This window comes from Poeciliopsis prolifica, unplaced genomic scaffold (assembly GCF_027474105.1).
Source record: "Poeciliopsis prolifica strain line A6 unplaced genomic scaffold, Auburn_PproV2 SCAFFOLD014, whole genome shotgun sequence".
NCBI lineage: Eukaryota > Metazoa > Chordata > Actinopteri > Cyprinodontiformes > Poeciliidae > Poeciliopsis > Poeciliopsis prolifica.
This window is the reverse complement of record NW_026562389.1, coordinates 7,307,315-7,325,377: the sequence shown is the minus strand read 5'-3', so window position 1 is coordinate 7,325,377 and position 18,063 is coordinate 7,307,315. Positions and strand designations below refer to the sequence as shown.

Genomic DNA, 18,063 nt, shown 5'->3' with positions numbered 1-18,063 from the left:
GAGTTAATTCATGTGTTTTTAGGAGGCACCTGTAGCATCTGTTCGCACAATAAACTACAAATCTGGTGCTAGTTCGTCATATTACGTCATCAGTGGTGGACAGACCTTTCTGGTCCTGGATTAGAAACCATAGACATAAGCAAAACCTTCAAAAATGGCTTCAGAAGACGCTTTTAAAGTGAGTCGTACTTTTCGCGTTTTTTATTAAATGCAGTTGAAGAAAAACGTCCTTCTGCATGTTTGTTTACCTTTGTGTGCAGAGTCATCTGATAGTTTCAGTTTCTATGTTGGTGGGTTTTTTGCAGGTGTCATCACTGAGGGGGAAGGTGTCCCTGATAACGGGAGCCAGCTCGGGGATCGGGGCTGGTACCAGCGTGCTGTTCGCTAAACTCGGAGCTCTGCTGGCTTTGAACGGCCGAGACGAGCAAAACCTCAAGAAAGTGGCCGAGCAGTGCGTCGAATGTGGCGCTGCTGAGGTACACGCTTTTCCCAGGATCTGTGTACAGATTTGCATTGAGCCAAAAGTATTTAAAAAAGTATAAGAGGGTGCATTTGAACATTTTCTGTTTATATTATCCAATATTTAGTAAATACGAGCAGATTGGCTAGGGTTTCAGTATTTAAGAATTTTTTGCTTGTCATTATTTTTTATAAATGAAAATTCTGAATAAACTTTAACTAACCATAACTAAATGTTTCTGCTTCAAAAAAAAAAAAAAAAAAAAAAAAAACATTTTACTTCAAGTGTAAAATTTTGATTTTCTTTTTTATCAAATGAATAATAATATAGTGTCAGTTTTCTTCTACAGCCTCTGCTTGTTCCTGGAGACCTGACTGATGAAGACACAGTGAGGAAGACTGTGGAACAAACCATTAGTTGCTTTGGTCGGCTGGATGTCCTGGTTAACAGCGCTGGCATCCTGGCTATGGGCAGCATTGAGACCTCAGACTTGGCTCAGTATGACAAGGTCATGAATGTTAACGTCAGGTAGGATTCACGGGAGACACTATTCAAATCCATGTGAATGTAGAGCAAATATACATTTAGAAAGTCAGCTAAGCTCAATTTTGGATTTATATTTCTGAGTGTACAAAATACATAGAAATGCATTGTTAAAATCTCTAATCCATCTGTTTTTTTCAGTCACTACAGATTGAGTTAATAAATCAAACCCAGAAGATATTTGTGATACTCAGTTTCACACTGATTAAGATTTTGCAATAGGAACTTTTCTCATGAGATTGAAATCTATCTCATATTGATTTTTTTGTCTTTAAAATGTAATTTTGTGTGGTCCAACCAAAAGATGCTTCAACACTTTAGTCCAGTGCCTGTAAAGCAGCTGCATTTATTAATTTTGATAATTTAGAAGTTTTGTTTATTTTAAGCTAGAGTTTAAACAGTGTTTTAGGCCTTGCTGCACTTTCCTCTGCACTGCTATTTCTCTTTATTCCAGAGCTTTCTTAGGGTCCTCAAAGCCATTTAATATTTATTTTCAGCCTCGTCTGTTATGTCGCATGCCTAATGAGTTTGTCTGGTTTTTATGTTGATTGTTTCTAATAATACACTTTATGTATTTCTCCCAGAGTGGTAATGCCTTTAATCTTAAATATCTGATGGCTGAAAGTTTCAGTCATCAGATATTGTTGCTTACAGATTTCATGTTTCAATACATTTGGAATTGAAAGATTTAAAATTCACCTATTTTATTTTGTGCTGTTTTTTGTATAAGAGCTTGTGTGATTTTCTGTAAAATACAGATGGGTTTTTGGTCAGTTTTAAATATCATTGAAACATTTATTTATTTCAGTAAATTAGCTGAAAGAGTGAAACAGATCTGGTTCTGGGGTGCTAAGGAAGCACTGGATGCTTTAATAGCATCCTTTAGCTCGCCTGCATTGTTGTGTTCGGCTTATCTCATCCTCTTATTGAAAAACATTCTATATAACCACTATTGGGTTATGGTCACATCTGTTTCCTGGAAGTCAAACATAGATATTCCCTAGTCATTAATCAAGATGAAATCTGCACCTTCAGAAAGCTTTTCAGCAGAGGGAAGCACACATGTCTGCAACAATTACTGGAAGCAAAAAGTTTTTAATCATTTTTTAATTTACTTTTATGTACTTTGAAAGAATAATGGAAGTTTGTATCCTTATTGTATTAACTCCTAATGCTGTTTCTGATTATGTGCAGCCATTGAGTACAGTTAAAAAGAAATCCAAATAGGTGATAATAGATTACATTCATTATAATATGAAAGTTTCACATCATTTGAAGAATTATGAATACACTTTAGGGGGCGAAAAAGAGTTTTTTAATTATAACCTTGTGTTTCTGTTTTCCATGTGATAAAAATTCATTATTTTTCTCCTTGAGTTGTTGCTGCTGCAGCTGCAGCTCTGGGAAAAAGACTTTTATTGCCTTCTAGATTATTAAAAGAACGACTCTCAGGAATAATCTCAGATTGGTATCAGTTGTTTTTCTTTCTTGTGTTCTCCTTTATATGTCAGCTGATGAGTCTAGGGGGAAATTTGTAGTTTAGCATTTGGTGTTTTTGTATCACATGTTTTACAGTTTTAAAACTACAAGAAAATATATCTCACTTCTTTCAAAATATATCTGAGGGTTGTTTCATGTTGCTTGCAAACTGATAGGTTTAGTCTCATTTTCCTCAGCATTCAAACTGTCATCACTTGATTCCTCTTGCATTAATTATACATGTATGTTATATTAAAACATTCTGTATTAGAAGAGTGAGGGGAAAGCTTTACCTTATCAAGTTTATTGTTTGTTTTTTTCTGTTAGTGCCTTATGGATAGCTTTAGTTTGCAAGAAAGTAGGATGTTGATACTAAAGCTGTGCAAACGGCACCAAGTTTAGTTTAATTGAATCAGGTGAACTAGCCCTTTAAATTGTATTTTGAAAAGGCATATAAGAGATCCAATTTTTACTTCTTTAGATAATAAAACAATTTCTTGCATGTCTTCCAATTCCATTCAAAAATGTTTAAAAAATCAATTCTGATAATTAAACCAATGAATTTGTTTGTTTTATCATTTAATATCATTAAAATCAGTTTATTATTTGTGTAAGCCATATGCTTTATTTCTACCCTCTTCTTTTATCTTTTTTCTTAATTAACCTCTCAACATCTTCCGTGCTGTACATGGTGACAGGATAAACATGACACGCATGCAACCTGGTGGACAAAGTCCAAGAAATGAGGTCTCTTTACACCCCAGATAGAAACAGTCTTGGATTACTAATTAAAATAATCTAATCATCTGAAACATTTAAAATGTAGATAATAATAATAACAATAATAATAATAATATAATTATGTTTATTTTTAGTGGCTGTTAGAGGTAGTGATAATTGTGGCATCTGTGACTTTATAAAAAAGGAAAAACCCTGTTCTAAATTTTTTCCCCACCATGAAGCAGCTTTTTCAGTCTTACATATGTTTATTTATTCAAAGGTGAAGAACTTCTTTTTGCAAATGTGTTGTGAACATTGTCTTGAAGATGCTTTCGATGATGTACCCACTGTATTAAGAAAATCCTTTTGTTACTGCATATTTATTAAGAAGCTTAGTAAATTTTTATTTGATCTATTGTTTTTCTAGTCTTGCATGTCTGTTTTGCAATTGTGGACTATTGGCTATGACTGGTAATAGGACATTAAATCTAAACTCACATTACTACTTTCTATAGATAAATGAAATTTTTTATAGACTTTTGCTTTCTTAATAGATTATTTTGCCCCAGTAGAATAAAATAGGTTTAAGCCCTCCAAAATGAATGATCTTTTAGCTAGCAATAAGTTTGTTTCTGACCAGAAGTAACATAGGATTATTTTTGCCGTTAGGGCCTTTGGGTTACATTCCACATTTCTAATCTTCTATATTAACAAACTGAAAATTATATGTCTAAAATTACTCATACCTTCTCAATAATTACTGGAAATATAATGACAAACATCTTCTTGGATGTTTACAGTGACATTTTGACCATTTGTATTTTGCTATAAGTTCTCCCACAAATTCTCTGTCAGATTTAGGTCGGGACTCCGGCTGACTCACCCAAAAACATTACGGCATTCCAGTATAAACATACATACTGACTGACGCGTTTCCTCACTGTACAACCTTTTCTTACTACTCTCCAATTACTCATTATATGAGGTTATAGCTTCTGTTACTTTTCTGTTCTGTTTTGCCTCTTTATAGCATATTATATCATCCACAGCATTTCGTTTTAGCTGTGACACCATTCGACCATAGAACCTGAGCTATTGCTTTCTGTAACTTAATCTGCTCTCCGTATGGATAAAACACTTGAATTTGTTTTTCCTTTAACATAGAAAGTACTCCAGGGCCAGTGATTCTTTGCTTTTTTTGTATTTCTGCTTGAATCCATACTTCTATATATAAACTACAAATGTTTTAGCTTGAGACAATTGTTGTGAATGAGTGGTATATAAATAAACTAAGATGAACTGAAATGAAGGACAAAGAGACCTTTGGAGTAGCATTTGATGTGTTTTCTCTCTCTTGTCTCATTTATCACACTTTCTAGAACATCAATTCAATTTGTGTGTTAAATGAAGGTGAACATTGAAAGAAAACAGCATGTCATGAAAAAACATTTCCTTTACCCACAGCTTCTCAAACAGCATTAATTCTACACAAACATCAGATCTCAGCAGCAGCAAAAAGCTGCCTGACACAAATCGTGTGAATGTTTGCGGGCAGGTGTGATATTGCTGTTATCACACTACTGAATCCAGTCACAGATGTGGGATTATTTTCCCTTCAGCAATAATAATACCCTTGCTGCCAAGGAAGCTGTCATTTTAGACCCACTTTTAGATGATAGTGACTTCATATTTGATTCTAAAGCTGATTTTTTTTTTCTGGACTATATCTTTTCTGTTTCCCTGATCAGATCAGTCTACCACCTAACTCAGCTCTGTGTACCCCACCTGATCAAGACCAAAGGCTCCATCGTCAATGTTTCCAGTGTGAACGGTCAGAGATCTGTGGGTATCCTTCTTAATTTTTTACATGGTGTATGGCTTTTTGTTATGTTATATTTTAAATTGTTTTCTAGTGAAATTAGATTTTTTTTGGTGATTTGATTGCCATTGTGGCTTGTTTATTGCAGTCTGCAGTTTTGTTTTTCTGCTGCTGTGATACATACATTTTCCTTTAGAGGGATTGATACAGTTCGTCCATCGGGATGCAAACTGTTAATGGAACGACTGTAAAGCATGTGCATCATATATTTTCTTTTAAACGTAAAAATTGAGATGTTTCTTCTTTTCAGTTCCCTGGTGTGTTGGCTTACTGCATGTCCAAATCCGCCATTGACCAGTTTACACGTTGTATAGCTCTTGGTAAGATAAATATTGTTTTTAATAGAAAGAGCTGCACTGCATTTACATGCATTACACGAGCATTATGTGACTGCTTCATTTTACCTGTAGAGCTGGCCTCGAAGCAAGTCAGAGTAAACTCTGTCTGGTACGTGACCGGAAGCATTTGCTGTTTCTTTTTCTGAAATTACTACTTTTACAGAACCAAATAGTCTGTTTTATGTGATAAGATGTTTATTCTGTATTTGTGTTTCTTGTTTAATCTCTTTAGTCCTGGAGTGATTATCACAGATGTCCACAGAAGAGCTGGGCTGGATGAGGACCAGTATGTCCAGGTAATAAAACAACAAATGCTAGTTGAACTGAGTCCATTTTGTATCAGGGACTCTTAAACAGACAGCCTTTTATGTCCTCGGTGTCTGTTTTACCTGATGTAGGCTTTTTTGAAACAAATTTCAAATTGCAGTCTGTGTAAATTGGACTGCAAGCATACCACTGGTAAAACAGATTTATTATACTGTGCGGTAAATAAAGGAAAGCTGTGTAAAACAGTCAGTAGTTGCAACACTTCTTTTCCAGTCCATTTATCAATTGCAGTTTATTTAGGCTTCATTTATTATCCATTCTAACAAATACTTGATTATCAAAAATATTAGCTGTTATTGTCTGAATTGGATTTCATTGTGACATGAATTTGCCCAACACTCTTCACACATCCAAACATCCTCGTCGACTTTCCATCCGCAGTTTCTTGAAAAGTGCAAACAGACGCACGCCCTTGGCCGGCCGGGTGAGGTGGAAGAGGTGGCGCACAGCATTGCCTTCCTGGCGTCCGATGCTGCCAGCTTCATCACTGGCGTGAACCTACCGATTGATGGGGGTCGCCATGCCATGTGCCCAAGATGAGGGATGTTAACATGCAAAAACCTGAGAATAAAGGCTTTTTGAATAAAGTGTCTCAGTGAGTTTTTTTGTTGGTTTGTTTGTTTTATCACAGAAGCCAGGAAGGAGTAATTTAATGTCTGCAGATAATGTAACCATTCTGGCTATCTAAAATGTAACAAAGTGTAACATTGTTGAATATAATAACATTTTGTCAGTTAATATGTTAAAGGTATAGCATTAAAAATGTATTGTAAATCCAATGTATGCAGCTGACAATATATCAATAGGGCTTTGTGACTATTTTTTTTCATACAGTGGGCTCATTAAAAATAGGAAAATGAGTGCTATATAACATACTCATTGTATCTTTTAAATATTTACTATAAAACGTTTTTACTATGCAAGTTTACAACTTCATGAAAACTTGGATATTTAACACTATGAGGATCATTGAGTCGTGTTTTTCATAATCTTTGAGAAATTGTATTTAAATTATCTTGTCAAAACAAAAATAGTTTCACTCTTTTTCTCAATTACCTGTGGAGTCATTAAAAATTTATTCAGCATTAAAAAAAGATTGTTCACACAACAAACACTGTGAGATTTACATTGTATTCTGTCATGTTATTAGTCCTCTGAGTTCACAGACTGGTGAGACCAATCATATTTGTTGCATCTTAAATAACCTTTAAAGCGCTGGTGCCTGTTTCTGAGGTGGAGAGCTAATGAACATTTAAATAAGTTTTAAATAGAAATTATTGATACTAAATGGATGCAGATAATGAACTTACATTTTGACAAAAAACTTAACTTATAGTGTTGAAAATAATACAAATAATCGTTAAACTGTCAAGATGATACTTCAAGAAATTATGCGTGTTTGTGTGTATATACTTTACATTCTTCCCTTTTAAAGCACAGAGATAGCTTGGATGAGCGCTGACAAGAGTTTATCCCCAGAGTGTGAACAGCTTCAGCACCAGGTGTCACCTCTATGTTGTCCCAGATTAGATCAGGTCGTGGCTTCAGTTTGCGTAGAGTTGAGCGGTGCAGAGCGAGGTAGCATTTTTGACATCTTTGCTCCACATTTGCACTAAAAGTGCCGCACAACACTGTGAACATACCTGCACAAACACTCATCACCGAGCTGCTAATTGAGGCTCACGCAGAAACACCTGGAGTAACACTGCATACCTGAATGGGTGATATGACTATATATCCATACACGTCGCAAACTAAAGCAATTGCACTTCAACACACAGTACAGAGTACATTTACATCTATAAATAGTACATTTCAAGATGTATAATTTCAGTATTTATGTACAGTTTTTTGCAGAATGGTTCGTCAGACCATGACTAAAAATATACAACAAGGTTTCAGAGATGACAAGTTTAAGATGCTCATCTAATTTTTCCGAAGGAAGCAACCAGCGCTTGTATCACACAACCGAGTCTTCGTTTTCAGTCGGGCCAGAAGTTTTATCTCTGCAATTTCAATGAGCTGTCTTTTTATTGTGCCCCTGCTGTTGTTTTTGTCTTGTTTTTATTTTGCAGTCCAAGCATTTTTCATAGGGAGAGTGGAGAGTATTGTTGTTTTGGAAAGTACAAAATCTTTGATGTTCTTCCTCCGTTTCAAAGCTTTAATGCAGTCGCTCCTTTGTGAAGTGTTCAGAGTCGGCGCTACAGGAAGCAAACGGGTCCGACCTCGAGGTGAAAACGCGCGCCGGGCTCTGTGGCTGGCAAATTGTGCACATCTATGATGGGAAGCAAAGTTGGGTCTTGGCTCTGGAAGATGAAGTGGGTCTGATGCCAGCGTCCGTCTCTGATCTGAAAGACACAATTATATAACAACACATGAGGCAGAAGACAAAATGATGAGGCAGAAGACTCTTTCTACAGGAATATCGAAAGTGGAGACAAATTTTGTATTTCTATTCCAGAGATCAACGCAAGTGGAGTAGATCTAAATTTGATCAGCTTTTCTTGTTTTTTATATACAATCTGTCTTTATATTAAAAGATCACCAGTCACTTTGAATAATGAACAGAGCTACCAGGTAACAGTTTCCAGTGGAAATAATCCCTTTGCTTTTTGTACTGTGCATCTGGAAAGTATTCAAAACTGAGATACCCTGGATCAAAACCTGCTCCAGGGTGCACAAGGCACATGGTGAAGATCTCATGGTTTAATGAAGCTTGAGAAGTTCTGCAAAGAAGAATGGGCCAAATTGCCTAAAGACTGGTGAGCTAAGCTTGTGCTATCATATTCTTCTTGAATATGATAGCATATAAATATGATAGTAATTGCCATGTTCAAACATTGAGTATTCCAGGAACTGCTAATCAACTGGCCTTAAAAATAAAACATAAATCTTCACAGTCACCAGACCTCAATCCAAAGTAACTCTGGGGTATGGTGGAACAGGAAATTCCCACCATGGATCAGCTTACAAATCTGCAGGAACTGCTTGAGGCCATCATGAATCTATGCAAATGAAGAATTAAGAAAAATCGATCCGAAAATGGGGATCCAACCTAGTACTAGCAAGGTGGCCAATACAGTGAAGATTGACTGCATTTCTATCTTACTGGAGATCTGTTATTGATTAGTATGTCTCTCCCCTGTTATTGATTAGTATCAATATACTAATGTTATTGATTAGTATGTCTCTCCCCTGGCTCTGACTTTAGCAAAGTAAACCAAAATAAGACAAAAAAACTGAGAGCCTACTGTCAAAAAATTAAAGTTAGCTAATTGCCTCTGTGCCCCGGTCTCTGTTATTGTGCAGGAGCCTGCTGCAGGCAAGTCAGCTTTGTGTTTGCAGCTACAGCAGAGACAAACATTAGATTAAAGCAGAAAGCTGAGAGCTGTAGCTTAATGCATTCTGCCAGTTCTATCTGAAATGTAAAAGGAGATCATTTTATTTTGTTTTTTTTATTGAATCCCAAACTAGTATCTCTGTCAAAGAAAACGCCATGTTACTTGATATCAAGACAATTTGTGCATTTCTAATGAAAGGGTAAAATTGTGGTCTAGCAGAATCACATTAAAAAGCTGCATTATGTTTCATTCATGCACAAACTCGTAAAAATGTCAAACATTTTATGTATTTATGGATCTAATTAAAAAGCTATTGTTTACTGTTTAGCGATAAAATAGATGGGAAATTGCTTAGTTTATGACTTTTAGTTGAGCCAGTTCTGCAGAAGGTTTTTTTTAAAACAACCTTTCCTTTTTCTTCTTAAATACATCTTTCTTATAGAGGATTGTTTCTCATAAAGTCTGTCCACGTAAAAATGCAAAAAAATAAAAAACTAAACTGAAATGCTGTCAGCAGCTGCCAAGCTAACAGACCCTTTCCATCTTTTACTTCTTTGTATTTTATGGTTGATTGCTAAAAACAATTATACTGCCAGCTTCTGCACCAGAGGAATCACCTCCTGTAAACAAAGGCGATTGCACTGCAAACTTGCCAAAAGTCTCTTGTTTTCCTGTCTAGACATCAATACTGCAAACAAGAATTAATGAAAATCTTAACCCTGAAGGGAGCTTTCTAAAACGCTTGTTTTCTGTGAAGATGAAAAGCAACACCAGAAACAAAATTAGCTTCAATTGTGTGCAGGAAAAGCTTTGAAAAATGCTTCATATATAAGGGTTGCTGCTGAATAAATTTGTCAAAGTTAAAGTCTTGACCTTAATCAGCCATACTATATTGAATGTGAACTACAATCAGTTAATTTGAGAGACATGCATCTCATCGTACAATTTAGGCAGCAATTTAACCATTAGTAATCAAAGTTGATTACTAAAGCTTTAATATTGGGGTCATTTAAACCCCAATATGGTGCTAAATGAGGGATCAGAGGAACTTTGTTAAAAGTCTAAACATCTCCATTACTGTAGCTATCAAGACCACAAACTTAATGATATGCATAAATATCAGCATTATTGCAAATTAGTTATGGTTCTTGTCACAGCACAGCATCAGAATAAAAAAGTTCATCAGTTTGGTACACGGTAGACTGTGTAGGCAGTGATCTGCTAAATGTTTACATGTGAGTATCTCAATTTACAGCTTTAGAGACATTCATTAGTCATTATTTAATGTTAGAAAGGTCATCACATTGTAAGTGTCAATCTATGTACAGCGTGTTAATAAAAAGAGCCATACGCAGCAGTCGTCCCTGGGTATCTGAGGCTCCAGAAGGTCCCCCGCCTGGATCTCTTCCCCGGTCCAGGCCTTGAAGCTTACAGACCTGGGTGAAGGCTGCTGGGTGGGACCTTCGGCCCACACAGAGGCATTGAGGCAGTGAATTATGATGTGCTGCACAGCCTCGGTGCTCAGCAGGTGGATAAAATTCATCTGGATTCGACCCACTCCGATTTCCAGCTACAGAGAAAACATATGACCAGTACTGAAAAACTGGAAGACAATAAAAACAATCTGGAAAACACTTGAGACTAATTAACATGGTTTAGTGTATCAAAAAAGGTTATTTTAATGCTAAAATATGGACACATTTTGCAATGAGCTCTAACATGTGTGAAAAAAATTTTAATAAAAATTTGTAGTCATCACATCATATTAAGTTTTTGTCATCATTTGCCTGGAAAAAGCTAAGGCGACTTATAGACCAAAAACATAAATCAGAGCTCTCTAAATTTCTCAATCACTGCTGTGCCTTTCAAAACTTTTTATATACGCTTTTTATACACTGCACAGAGAGTAGAGTGTGAGAGTTGTTAAACCTCTTCACTGTGATGCCTCCAAGTCAAATCCAGCACAACCAATTCCCTTCATACATTTCCTAATTATTAACAATGTCTGCCTTTGTGTAAATAAATCTCACTTTCAATACAACTGAAGGCCTCAAAGGTTTCTTAAGACCATTAGACAACAAATAGCATCACAAAGACCAAAGAATACAATTGTGAGTGTGTGTGAATGTTTGTTTGACCAGTGTGTCTTTGTGTTTCTGTTCAGCTCTGTTTAGGGTTTACCCTAGGCACCAAAACCCACAGTAACCTGGCACAGACAAACAATTACAGGTAAATGGTGGGTAAATGAATAGATGTTTGGATATATTAAGCCACATTAAGCTTTTTATAATGTCCCCTAAAAAACAGCATAAGTTTTCACCACATTCAAATAAACTGCAGATGTTGTTGGTCTAGTTTGATCTTATGTGTGTGCTTTCTTTCAAACAGAACTTACATTGACGTAATTAACTGAGAAATCTGATCAACTTCTGCTTTGTCAAAGTTTTAAGTCATTCTTGCTGGTCTAAGCATAAAAATAAACCAGTCATTCTCTGAATTACTTACATCTGTATGTCAGATTCTGAATTAAGAATTACTTTATGTTTTTATAATTTTCTTTGTTCCTTCTGTTGGAAATATGCTGGCCTACAACTTTGCCATTGTGTGGAATCCAAACGTTTTACCCTGTATATTAAAGATGAAATAACTCCAACAGATGAAGGTTAGATAAAGAGATTTACTCTCCAGATGAAAGTGCTTTTGATTGTATCCAACTCTGGAAACTTAATGCAATACATTTAGATTTACTATTCTAACAGGCCATCCAAATTGTTCCAAAAGCATACTTAAAAGCAAAAACCTGGACGGCGATGCGCCTTTTTGTCACAACTGATATTTACAGTCTTTGCTTCTTCAGCTTTTTTGTTGGATATCCCTTTTTGAGATTTATCTGGAGCATTTCCCTTAAGGATAATTACAGTTATGTGTTCATTCCCCTATTTCTAACCTCTGTAAAATCTGAGTGGTAAATGTTCATTACAGCTTCATCTACAAAGCTTTGTAAAAGTACTCATCCCTCTAGGATTTTTTTTTTTTTTCACATTTTGTCACTTCACAATCTTGAGTGTTGTTGAATTGGATTTTGTCTGATGGACCAATGCAGGCAGTTCATACTTTGAGAATTGTATGCAAATAAAAACTCTTAACAAAAACTGTTAACATGTGTCATGGATTTGTATTAAGCTTGAACCAATTTATTGTTGTGATCACAGTAGAAAGTCTTTTTGTTCTTTTTTTTTGGCAAATTAGCTCAAGCTCAGTCAAATGGGATGAAAGGCAGTACTGAATATCAATTTTCAAGTCATATCATAAATTAGATTACTTTGAATCTAATTTAAGTAATCTAATTTAAATATAAATATTCTAGTTGAAAGTTTATATTTGTCCTAATGAAAAGTGATCCTACAAAGCAGTACTACCTTTTGTTCCATGAACGACATTTATTTACCAACCTCCATCTACCATTATCTCTTGTAAGTGTCCCTGTCTCTCCTGAAGGAAAGCATCACCACGCCCAGATCATCCCACCATTTTTCACCATCTGAATAATAATGTGGGATGTCAGTTTTTTTCACAACATGAAGAGTTCTAATGGCCAAATAGTTGAAATTTAACAATGACTTTTTTCTTGCAATTGCACCATAAGTCAAATTTGTAGATTTCATTTAGGGATAACAGACTAAAGGGGGCTGGAAACAAATGCATGCCTCTCTCTTTAGATCTTCATTTGTCATAAAAGGTTCAGCCATTCTCTTACATATCATATAAACATTGATGTTTGTCAATACACTGAAGACGGCCCTGTAGATTTGGTTAAGAGAGAATGCAAAGAAGTTCAAACCTTTGAAACTGTAACAGGTTTCAGACAAGTTTGTCCTCCACTAGTGAAGTTACACATCACTTCAATGCTGTCTGCACTGCATCCGAGGTTTGGATCAATCCAGTAAGCTCCTGCGAAAAGAAATCAACCACAGAAGAAAACAAAGTCTGACTAACTGACACAGAACAAGTGCATCGTCACAACATCCAGTTAAACGACTCCTCACCGTCGTACATCCGCTGCTCACAGTTGTAAAGGTCCAGGCAGATTCGAGCCGGGTTGAGTCGGGTTCCCACAGGGTTCTTCAAGCTGTGGATCAACGTGCTGAGGTGGTGAAGCGTCTTCAAGATCTCTGTGCCTTGGTCTAACATGGGCAAGTCCATGCTTTGATAATTCTAGTTTTAATGTGAGTTTTTACACAGTTTAGGGTCAAAATGTTCTGCGGTTTATAGTAGAAGAAAATCATAGCATGGCTTACAGTTCCATTAAAACCTGACCTCTTGCTGTAGAACAGCAGGAGGATCCATGATGATTTCCAAAACAGGACTGAGAGCTTCGTTTCTCTGCAGTCAGAAGACAGGTTTAATTTGCATTTTGTCTGCATTAAACCCTAAATTATGATGTGAGAAGAAACAAACTTACTAGTAAATGCTCAGAACTCGGAAGGCCCTTCAAACCAACAAAAGAAAAGAGGCATTAATACAGCAATCTCAGTCGCATCTGCTCTTCTAATGGGCTTTCTCCTATTGTGTGTGTCAAGCATCTTTATAATAATCAATAATCTGGTAGTTATGGTGTTCTATTCTCACTAACTATGAAGATAAGCAGAGACAAATTAATGATATGCAGGAAATGATACATGAATAGAAAATAAATTATCTATAACTGCAAAGGAGACGAGCGGCCTGTTATGACACAGCTGATCACAAAGGATCAAAAGCAGGACTGAAAAGAAAGATTATCTGCTCCAAATAACACAGTTACAGTTCACCTCCAGCATTTTTATTCCTCTGATAGTTTTCCACCAAGAATGTGTCTAAAATGTGAAATTTTTCCACATATGAAAACTGAAATCTAATCTTAAAATCTGAATTGTAGACATTTTACTGTGTGATAACCTCCTGTTGCCCAAGAAACCACCAGCTGGGACTAGAGATGGAAATTAGCCACTTGGCTATAACCTCATGTCATTGTTCATTAATATTCATTGTCCCATTTTTTTAAATTAACTAATCAAGATTTTGCTAACTTTTGTAAACTGTTTTGACAAACATAACATTTATTTAGAAAGGAATATTTTACAATGATGTATTGCAGCATTTAATTGTTTTTTCTGTCAGTCCTAAAAATTAATGTCAAACATAGCAATATCTAAGATTTGAATATGACAAATGAATAATTGTTTGATATATTTGGTAGCTTCAAATATTTCCACTGACATGCATTAGAATTCAGTTTATTTGTGTTTTGCTGACCTATGCGGAGCTAAACCTTCATTGCTCATTGTAGCAAATGTTATATTCAATAGTGAAAAAAACAAAAGCATAAATTTTGAACATAAAATTTGTTCATATTAAGCTAACCGTAGGAGGGTTTAGTTTAGCAAAATAGCTAAAGCTCAGTCATACTGGATGCACAGCATCTTTGAATAGTAGTCTTTAAGTTCTGACAGATTCTCAATTCAATTTGGGTTTGGACACAGATTGAGCCATTCTGACCCATGGACATGCTTTGTTGATGTATCCCAGTTGCAAAATCTATTCCAAATTTTTTTTTAGGGTTGCTCTGAGCTTCGCTCCATCCACATGCCCATCAGCTCTGACCAATTTCCCTGCCCCTGCTAAAGAAAATGATCCCCACAGCAGAATATCGCCACATTTACTCACTCAAAATAAAAGAAATATGCCCAACAAGAAGACAAAAAGACTATGAAGACTGTGCTCCCTTGCCGACCACAAAACAGGAAAAAAACGAACAAAGAAAGTAGAGTCCCTACTAGCTTCCTCTGTGTGGTTTGAAAAACACTGATCTGCGTCTTAAAAATTCATCAAAAGCACCAAAAAAAACACACACACACATCGTGTGTGTGTCACAGACACTAGATAGCCACAAATAAAAGCCCAGGGAGAAAGAGTGAAGTAACACTATGTTATGACACACTTTATGTTGTTGCTGATAAGCTGGAACACATCCACCACTAGAAGAAAATCCCTAAAGGTCAATGAATGTAACAATGCAGTTTTTTTCACAACATGAAGAGTTCTAATGGCCAAATAGTTTAATTTTACTCACTCAAAATAAAAGAAATATGCCCAACAAGAAGACAAAAGTTTTTCACCATATATGTTTTGTATGCAAGTTAAAGGTGCAATATTATGTATTTTCCAGGCACATAGTGGCATTTTACAACATTAGGTGTGTGCTTGGTTTATGACAAATGGTTACAATATACATACATTGAAAGTTGTGACTTTAGTGTACCAAAAAAGTTCCAGAGAAATTAGTCGTTTTGCAAATCCGTGCACAACACAAACCTGAAAGTTGTCTATAGCCTGTGACAAGCTGACTATATATGAAGTATTAATGAACGTGAAAGTAATTTATCTATTTTTATATGTTTAGCATGCAAAAAGGAAAACCTACTGGTGGCCCAGGTGGTCCTTGAGGACCAGGAGATCCCTAAAAAAAAATTAAAAGATTTACATTTTATATAACAATATGTAGTAATTTTGTTCATATACATATATTAAAAACGACTTACATTTGGTCCTGGTAACCCCTTAGGGAGAAAAAGAAAACAAACTGATTATGAAATAAGAATAAAGGCAGAAAAGCTTTATCATTTTACAAAAAAAAGAACTTACCATCTTTATCTGGTGTATTTTATTGCTAAAATTACTCTTTTGCCTGTTGCAACTTCTTACTTAAAAATCTTATTCCACATAGCAAATCCAATTTTCACACTACAGATCTGGATGTGAATGTGGGCGTTTTCGGAGAGCGCCCGTAAATTATGCTGTGTGCGAGTGCTCAACAAACCTCTTAAAAAGCTCTGAGACGTGCAAGAGGCCTACATTTATCACACTGACAGGATTTCCACAGCAGCTAAATGTCACTGTGAGTGTAACAACAAACAGCAGAACACAATAGGAAATGAAAAGTGCTGAAGGGCAGGAGGAGGCTGAGCGGTGTGCTGTCTCCTTGCTAAGTATCCTATTCTGTGCTCACAGTACAGACAGACAAGGATTCATCAAAACAGCGCCACGCACCGTCTCCCCACGACTTCCTTTGTCACCCTGAGGTCCCTGGTGAGGAGAAAAAAGACAGACGATCACTCCATCACTGCTAGGAAGGCAGAGAGGAGTCACATAAAGCCTGGCTCACAGGATGAGGGATGAGGTACATACTGGATGACCACTGGGCCCAATGATGCCAACGGGGCCCAAGGCTCCCACTGCACCCTGAAAAGCAGAAGCAAGTAAGTGACTAAGGACACATGTGATGAAGCTTCAGATGAGCCAGCACTTATTTTTCAAGCCAAATGTGCAGTTTGGGAGAGTTCAGTGGCCCATAGTTGGCTAAAATACAGCACTGAGCTGGCAAGCTGTTATTTGTTATCAGCTTACCATCAATCCTCGTGGTCCTTTTGGTCCCTGTATTCCTGCCAGACCAAAGTCCCCTGGGGGTCCCTGGAAACGCATCAAAACATCTCAGTGCAAAAGACATGCAAGTTAAAAAACAGATCTCGGGAAAAGTAACAAGAAATCTTTGTGGAGCAAAGGATATGTAGAGATTATCAGATATGAACTGTAATCTTTCAATTCAAACGGCCTTTAAAGACTATAGTTAGTTAAAGGTAACACACTAATGAGAGCAGAGTGTCTCAAATGAAGAGTTTGTGATGCAGTTAGGTTGTTATTATCTTGTTGGTTTGCCTGATAGCACATGTGCAAGCAGTTACGGTACAGTCTTTATGCATAAAAGGAGACACTGATTTCGTAGGAAGTTGTTCAACTCCCTCCAAAGTTAACTCTTCCACTAAGCTGAATTCAAAAGTCGTCCAAAAGCTCCACAGTGCCTGTTTTCCTATGTTTGACTATGTTAAATTTATATCATTCATTGTCTGCATCATACTTTTACTTGTTTTGTGTAAAGGTTGATAAACCTGGGATTAGGAAACCTTTTATTTACAAACTTTGAAGGGAAGATCATCTCAAAAACAGTTTATCTGGGTTAAAATCTCTTTTATTTTAGAAATCCATGGGGGATATCAGTTCCTCAGTAGTGAGTTGATATTGATTGGATTACTAATTTTGTTTATTAGTTTAAACATTTTCATTGATAGCTGAAACTAATTGTGTTGATTTTAAATAAACAAATATCATCATGTTCTCTGTCAATGTGACCTAATCAGATAATTAGAAATTAAGTCTTTTCTCTTCAAATTGAGTTTGCTAAGTTTTGAGACAAATTGTTTTATTAAAATCAATATTCTATTGCAGTTTTAACTTTGTTGCACCCTCTAAACACAAGACAGAGCAAATTACCCTTTTTACTCTTGCACTGATTGTCAGAACTACTTCAATGTGTCATTTTTACTCCAAATTCCCCAGTTCAAAAAATTGCTTTTTACAGTCTTAAGGTGACTGTAAAGCAACACATTTTATTCTATTAAAAGTTCAAATGCAGGGTTAGCTTCAAATCCTAGCATAGCTTTACCAGACAATCACTAGACATTTTAGAGCCTCTACACTTTAATCCCACTTTTACTGTTTCTGTCTTTGCTAAAAGCTTCAGGGTAAGATCAACTACTGAGCATTAACAATAGTTATTCAGAAAGAGCTCTAATTTTTGGCATCACTCAGAGGGTTTCATATGAAAGACTTAAGCTAATAAACTCCATGCCGTTTCATCAGCTGGTTTTATCCAAACTGCAAATTGGCCAAAAATAACTGTGACTGAGCAGAGGCAACCCAGGAGCTTTATACTATAATACTCTGAGGTCCGATGCCTAATTCTCTCAAACACACCACAATCATTGGTACTTCCAGGTAATTTTAGGTATTTAGTCTTAACAAAAGTACCTTGGCTAACCCTGAACATGATTTTTAGGACATTTTCTCCAGCCTCTCGTCTAATGTTTGGAAATGCAAAAG

At 36.1% G+C, this 18,063-nt stretch overlaps 2 protein-coding genes across 2 annotated transcripts in view; one reads left to right on the top strand and one right to left on the bottom strand.

The window, feature by feature from the left end:
- Positions 1-94: 94 nt before the first annotated feature.
- Positions 95-6,334, top strand: zgc:101858 (uncharacterized protein LOC449555 homolog). The gene is made up of 8 exons (XM_055039117.1): positions 95-178; positions 306-476; positions 810-988; positions 4,951-5,044; positions 5,332-5,401; positions 5,492-5,528; positions 5,652-5,715; positions 6,128-6,334. The coding sequence occupies exons 1-8, from the start codon at positions 155-157 to the stop codon at positions 6,284-6,286; spliced, it is 798 nt and encodes a 265-aa protein (XP_054895092.1). The 5' UTR covers positions 95-154; the 3' UTR covers positions 6,287-6,334.
- Positions 6,335-6,488: 154 nt separating this feature from the next.
- col27a1b (collagen, type XXVII, alpha 1b) overlaps positions 6,489-18,063 on the bottom strand; it is a 75,598-nt gene continuing 64,023 nt past the window's right edge. Inside the window, exons 51-61 of the mRNA XM_055039076.1 lie at positions 16,534-16,596; positions 16,315-16,368; positions 16,177-16,212; positions 15,669-15,686; positions 15,551-15,586; positions 13,550-13,576; positions 13,405-13,470; positions 13,134-13,302; positions 12,929-13,038; positions 10,439-10,657; positions 6,489-8,094 (exon numbers count right to left, since the gene is read on the bottom strand). Coding sequence (XP_054895051.1) covers positions 7,948-8,094; positions 10,439-10,657; positions 12,929-13,038; positions 13,134-13,302; positions 13,405-13,470; positions 13,550-13,576; positions 15,551-15,586; positions 15,669-15,686; positions 16,177-16,212; positions 16,315-16,368; positions 16,534-16,596 — 945 coding nt within the window. The 3' untranslated portion in view covers positions 6,489-7,947. The remainder of the gene's footprint in view (positions 8,095-10,438; positions 10,658-12,928; positions 13,039-13,133; positions 13,303-13,404; positions 13,471-13,549; positions 13,577-15,550; positions 15,587-15,668; positions 15,687-16,176; positions 16,213-16,314; positions 16,369-16,533; positions 16,597-18,063) is intronic.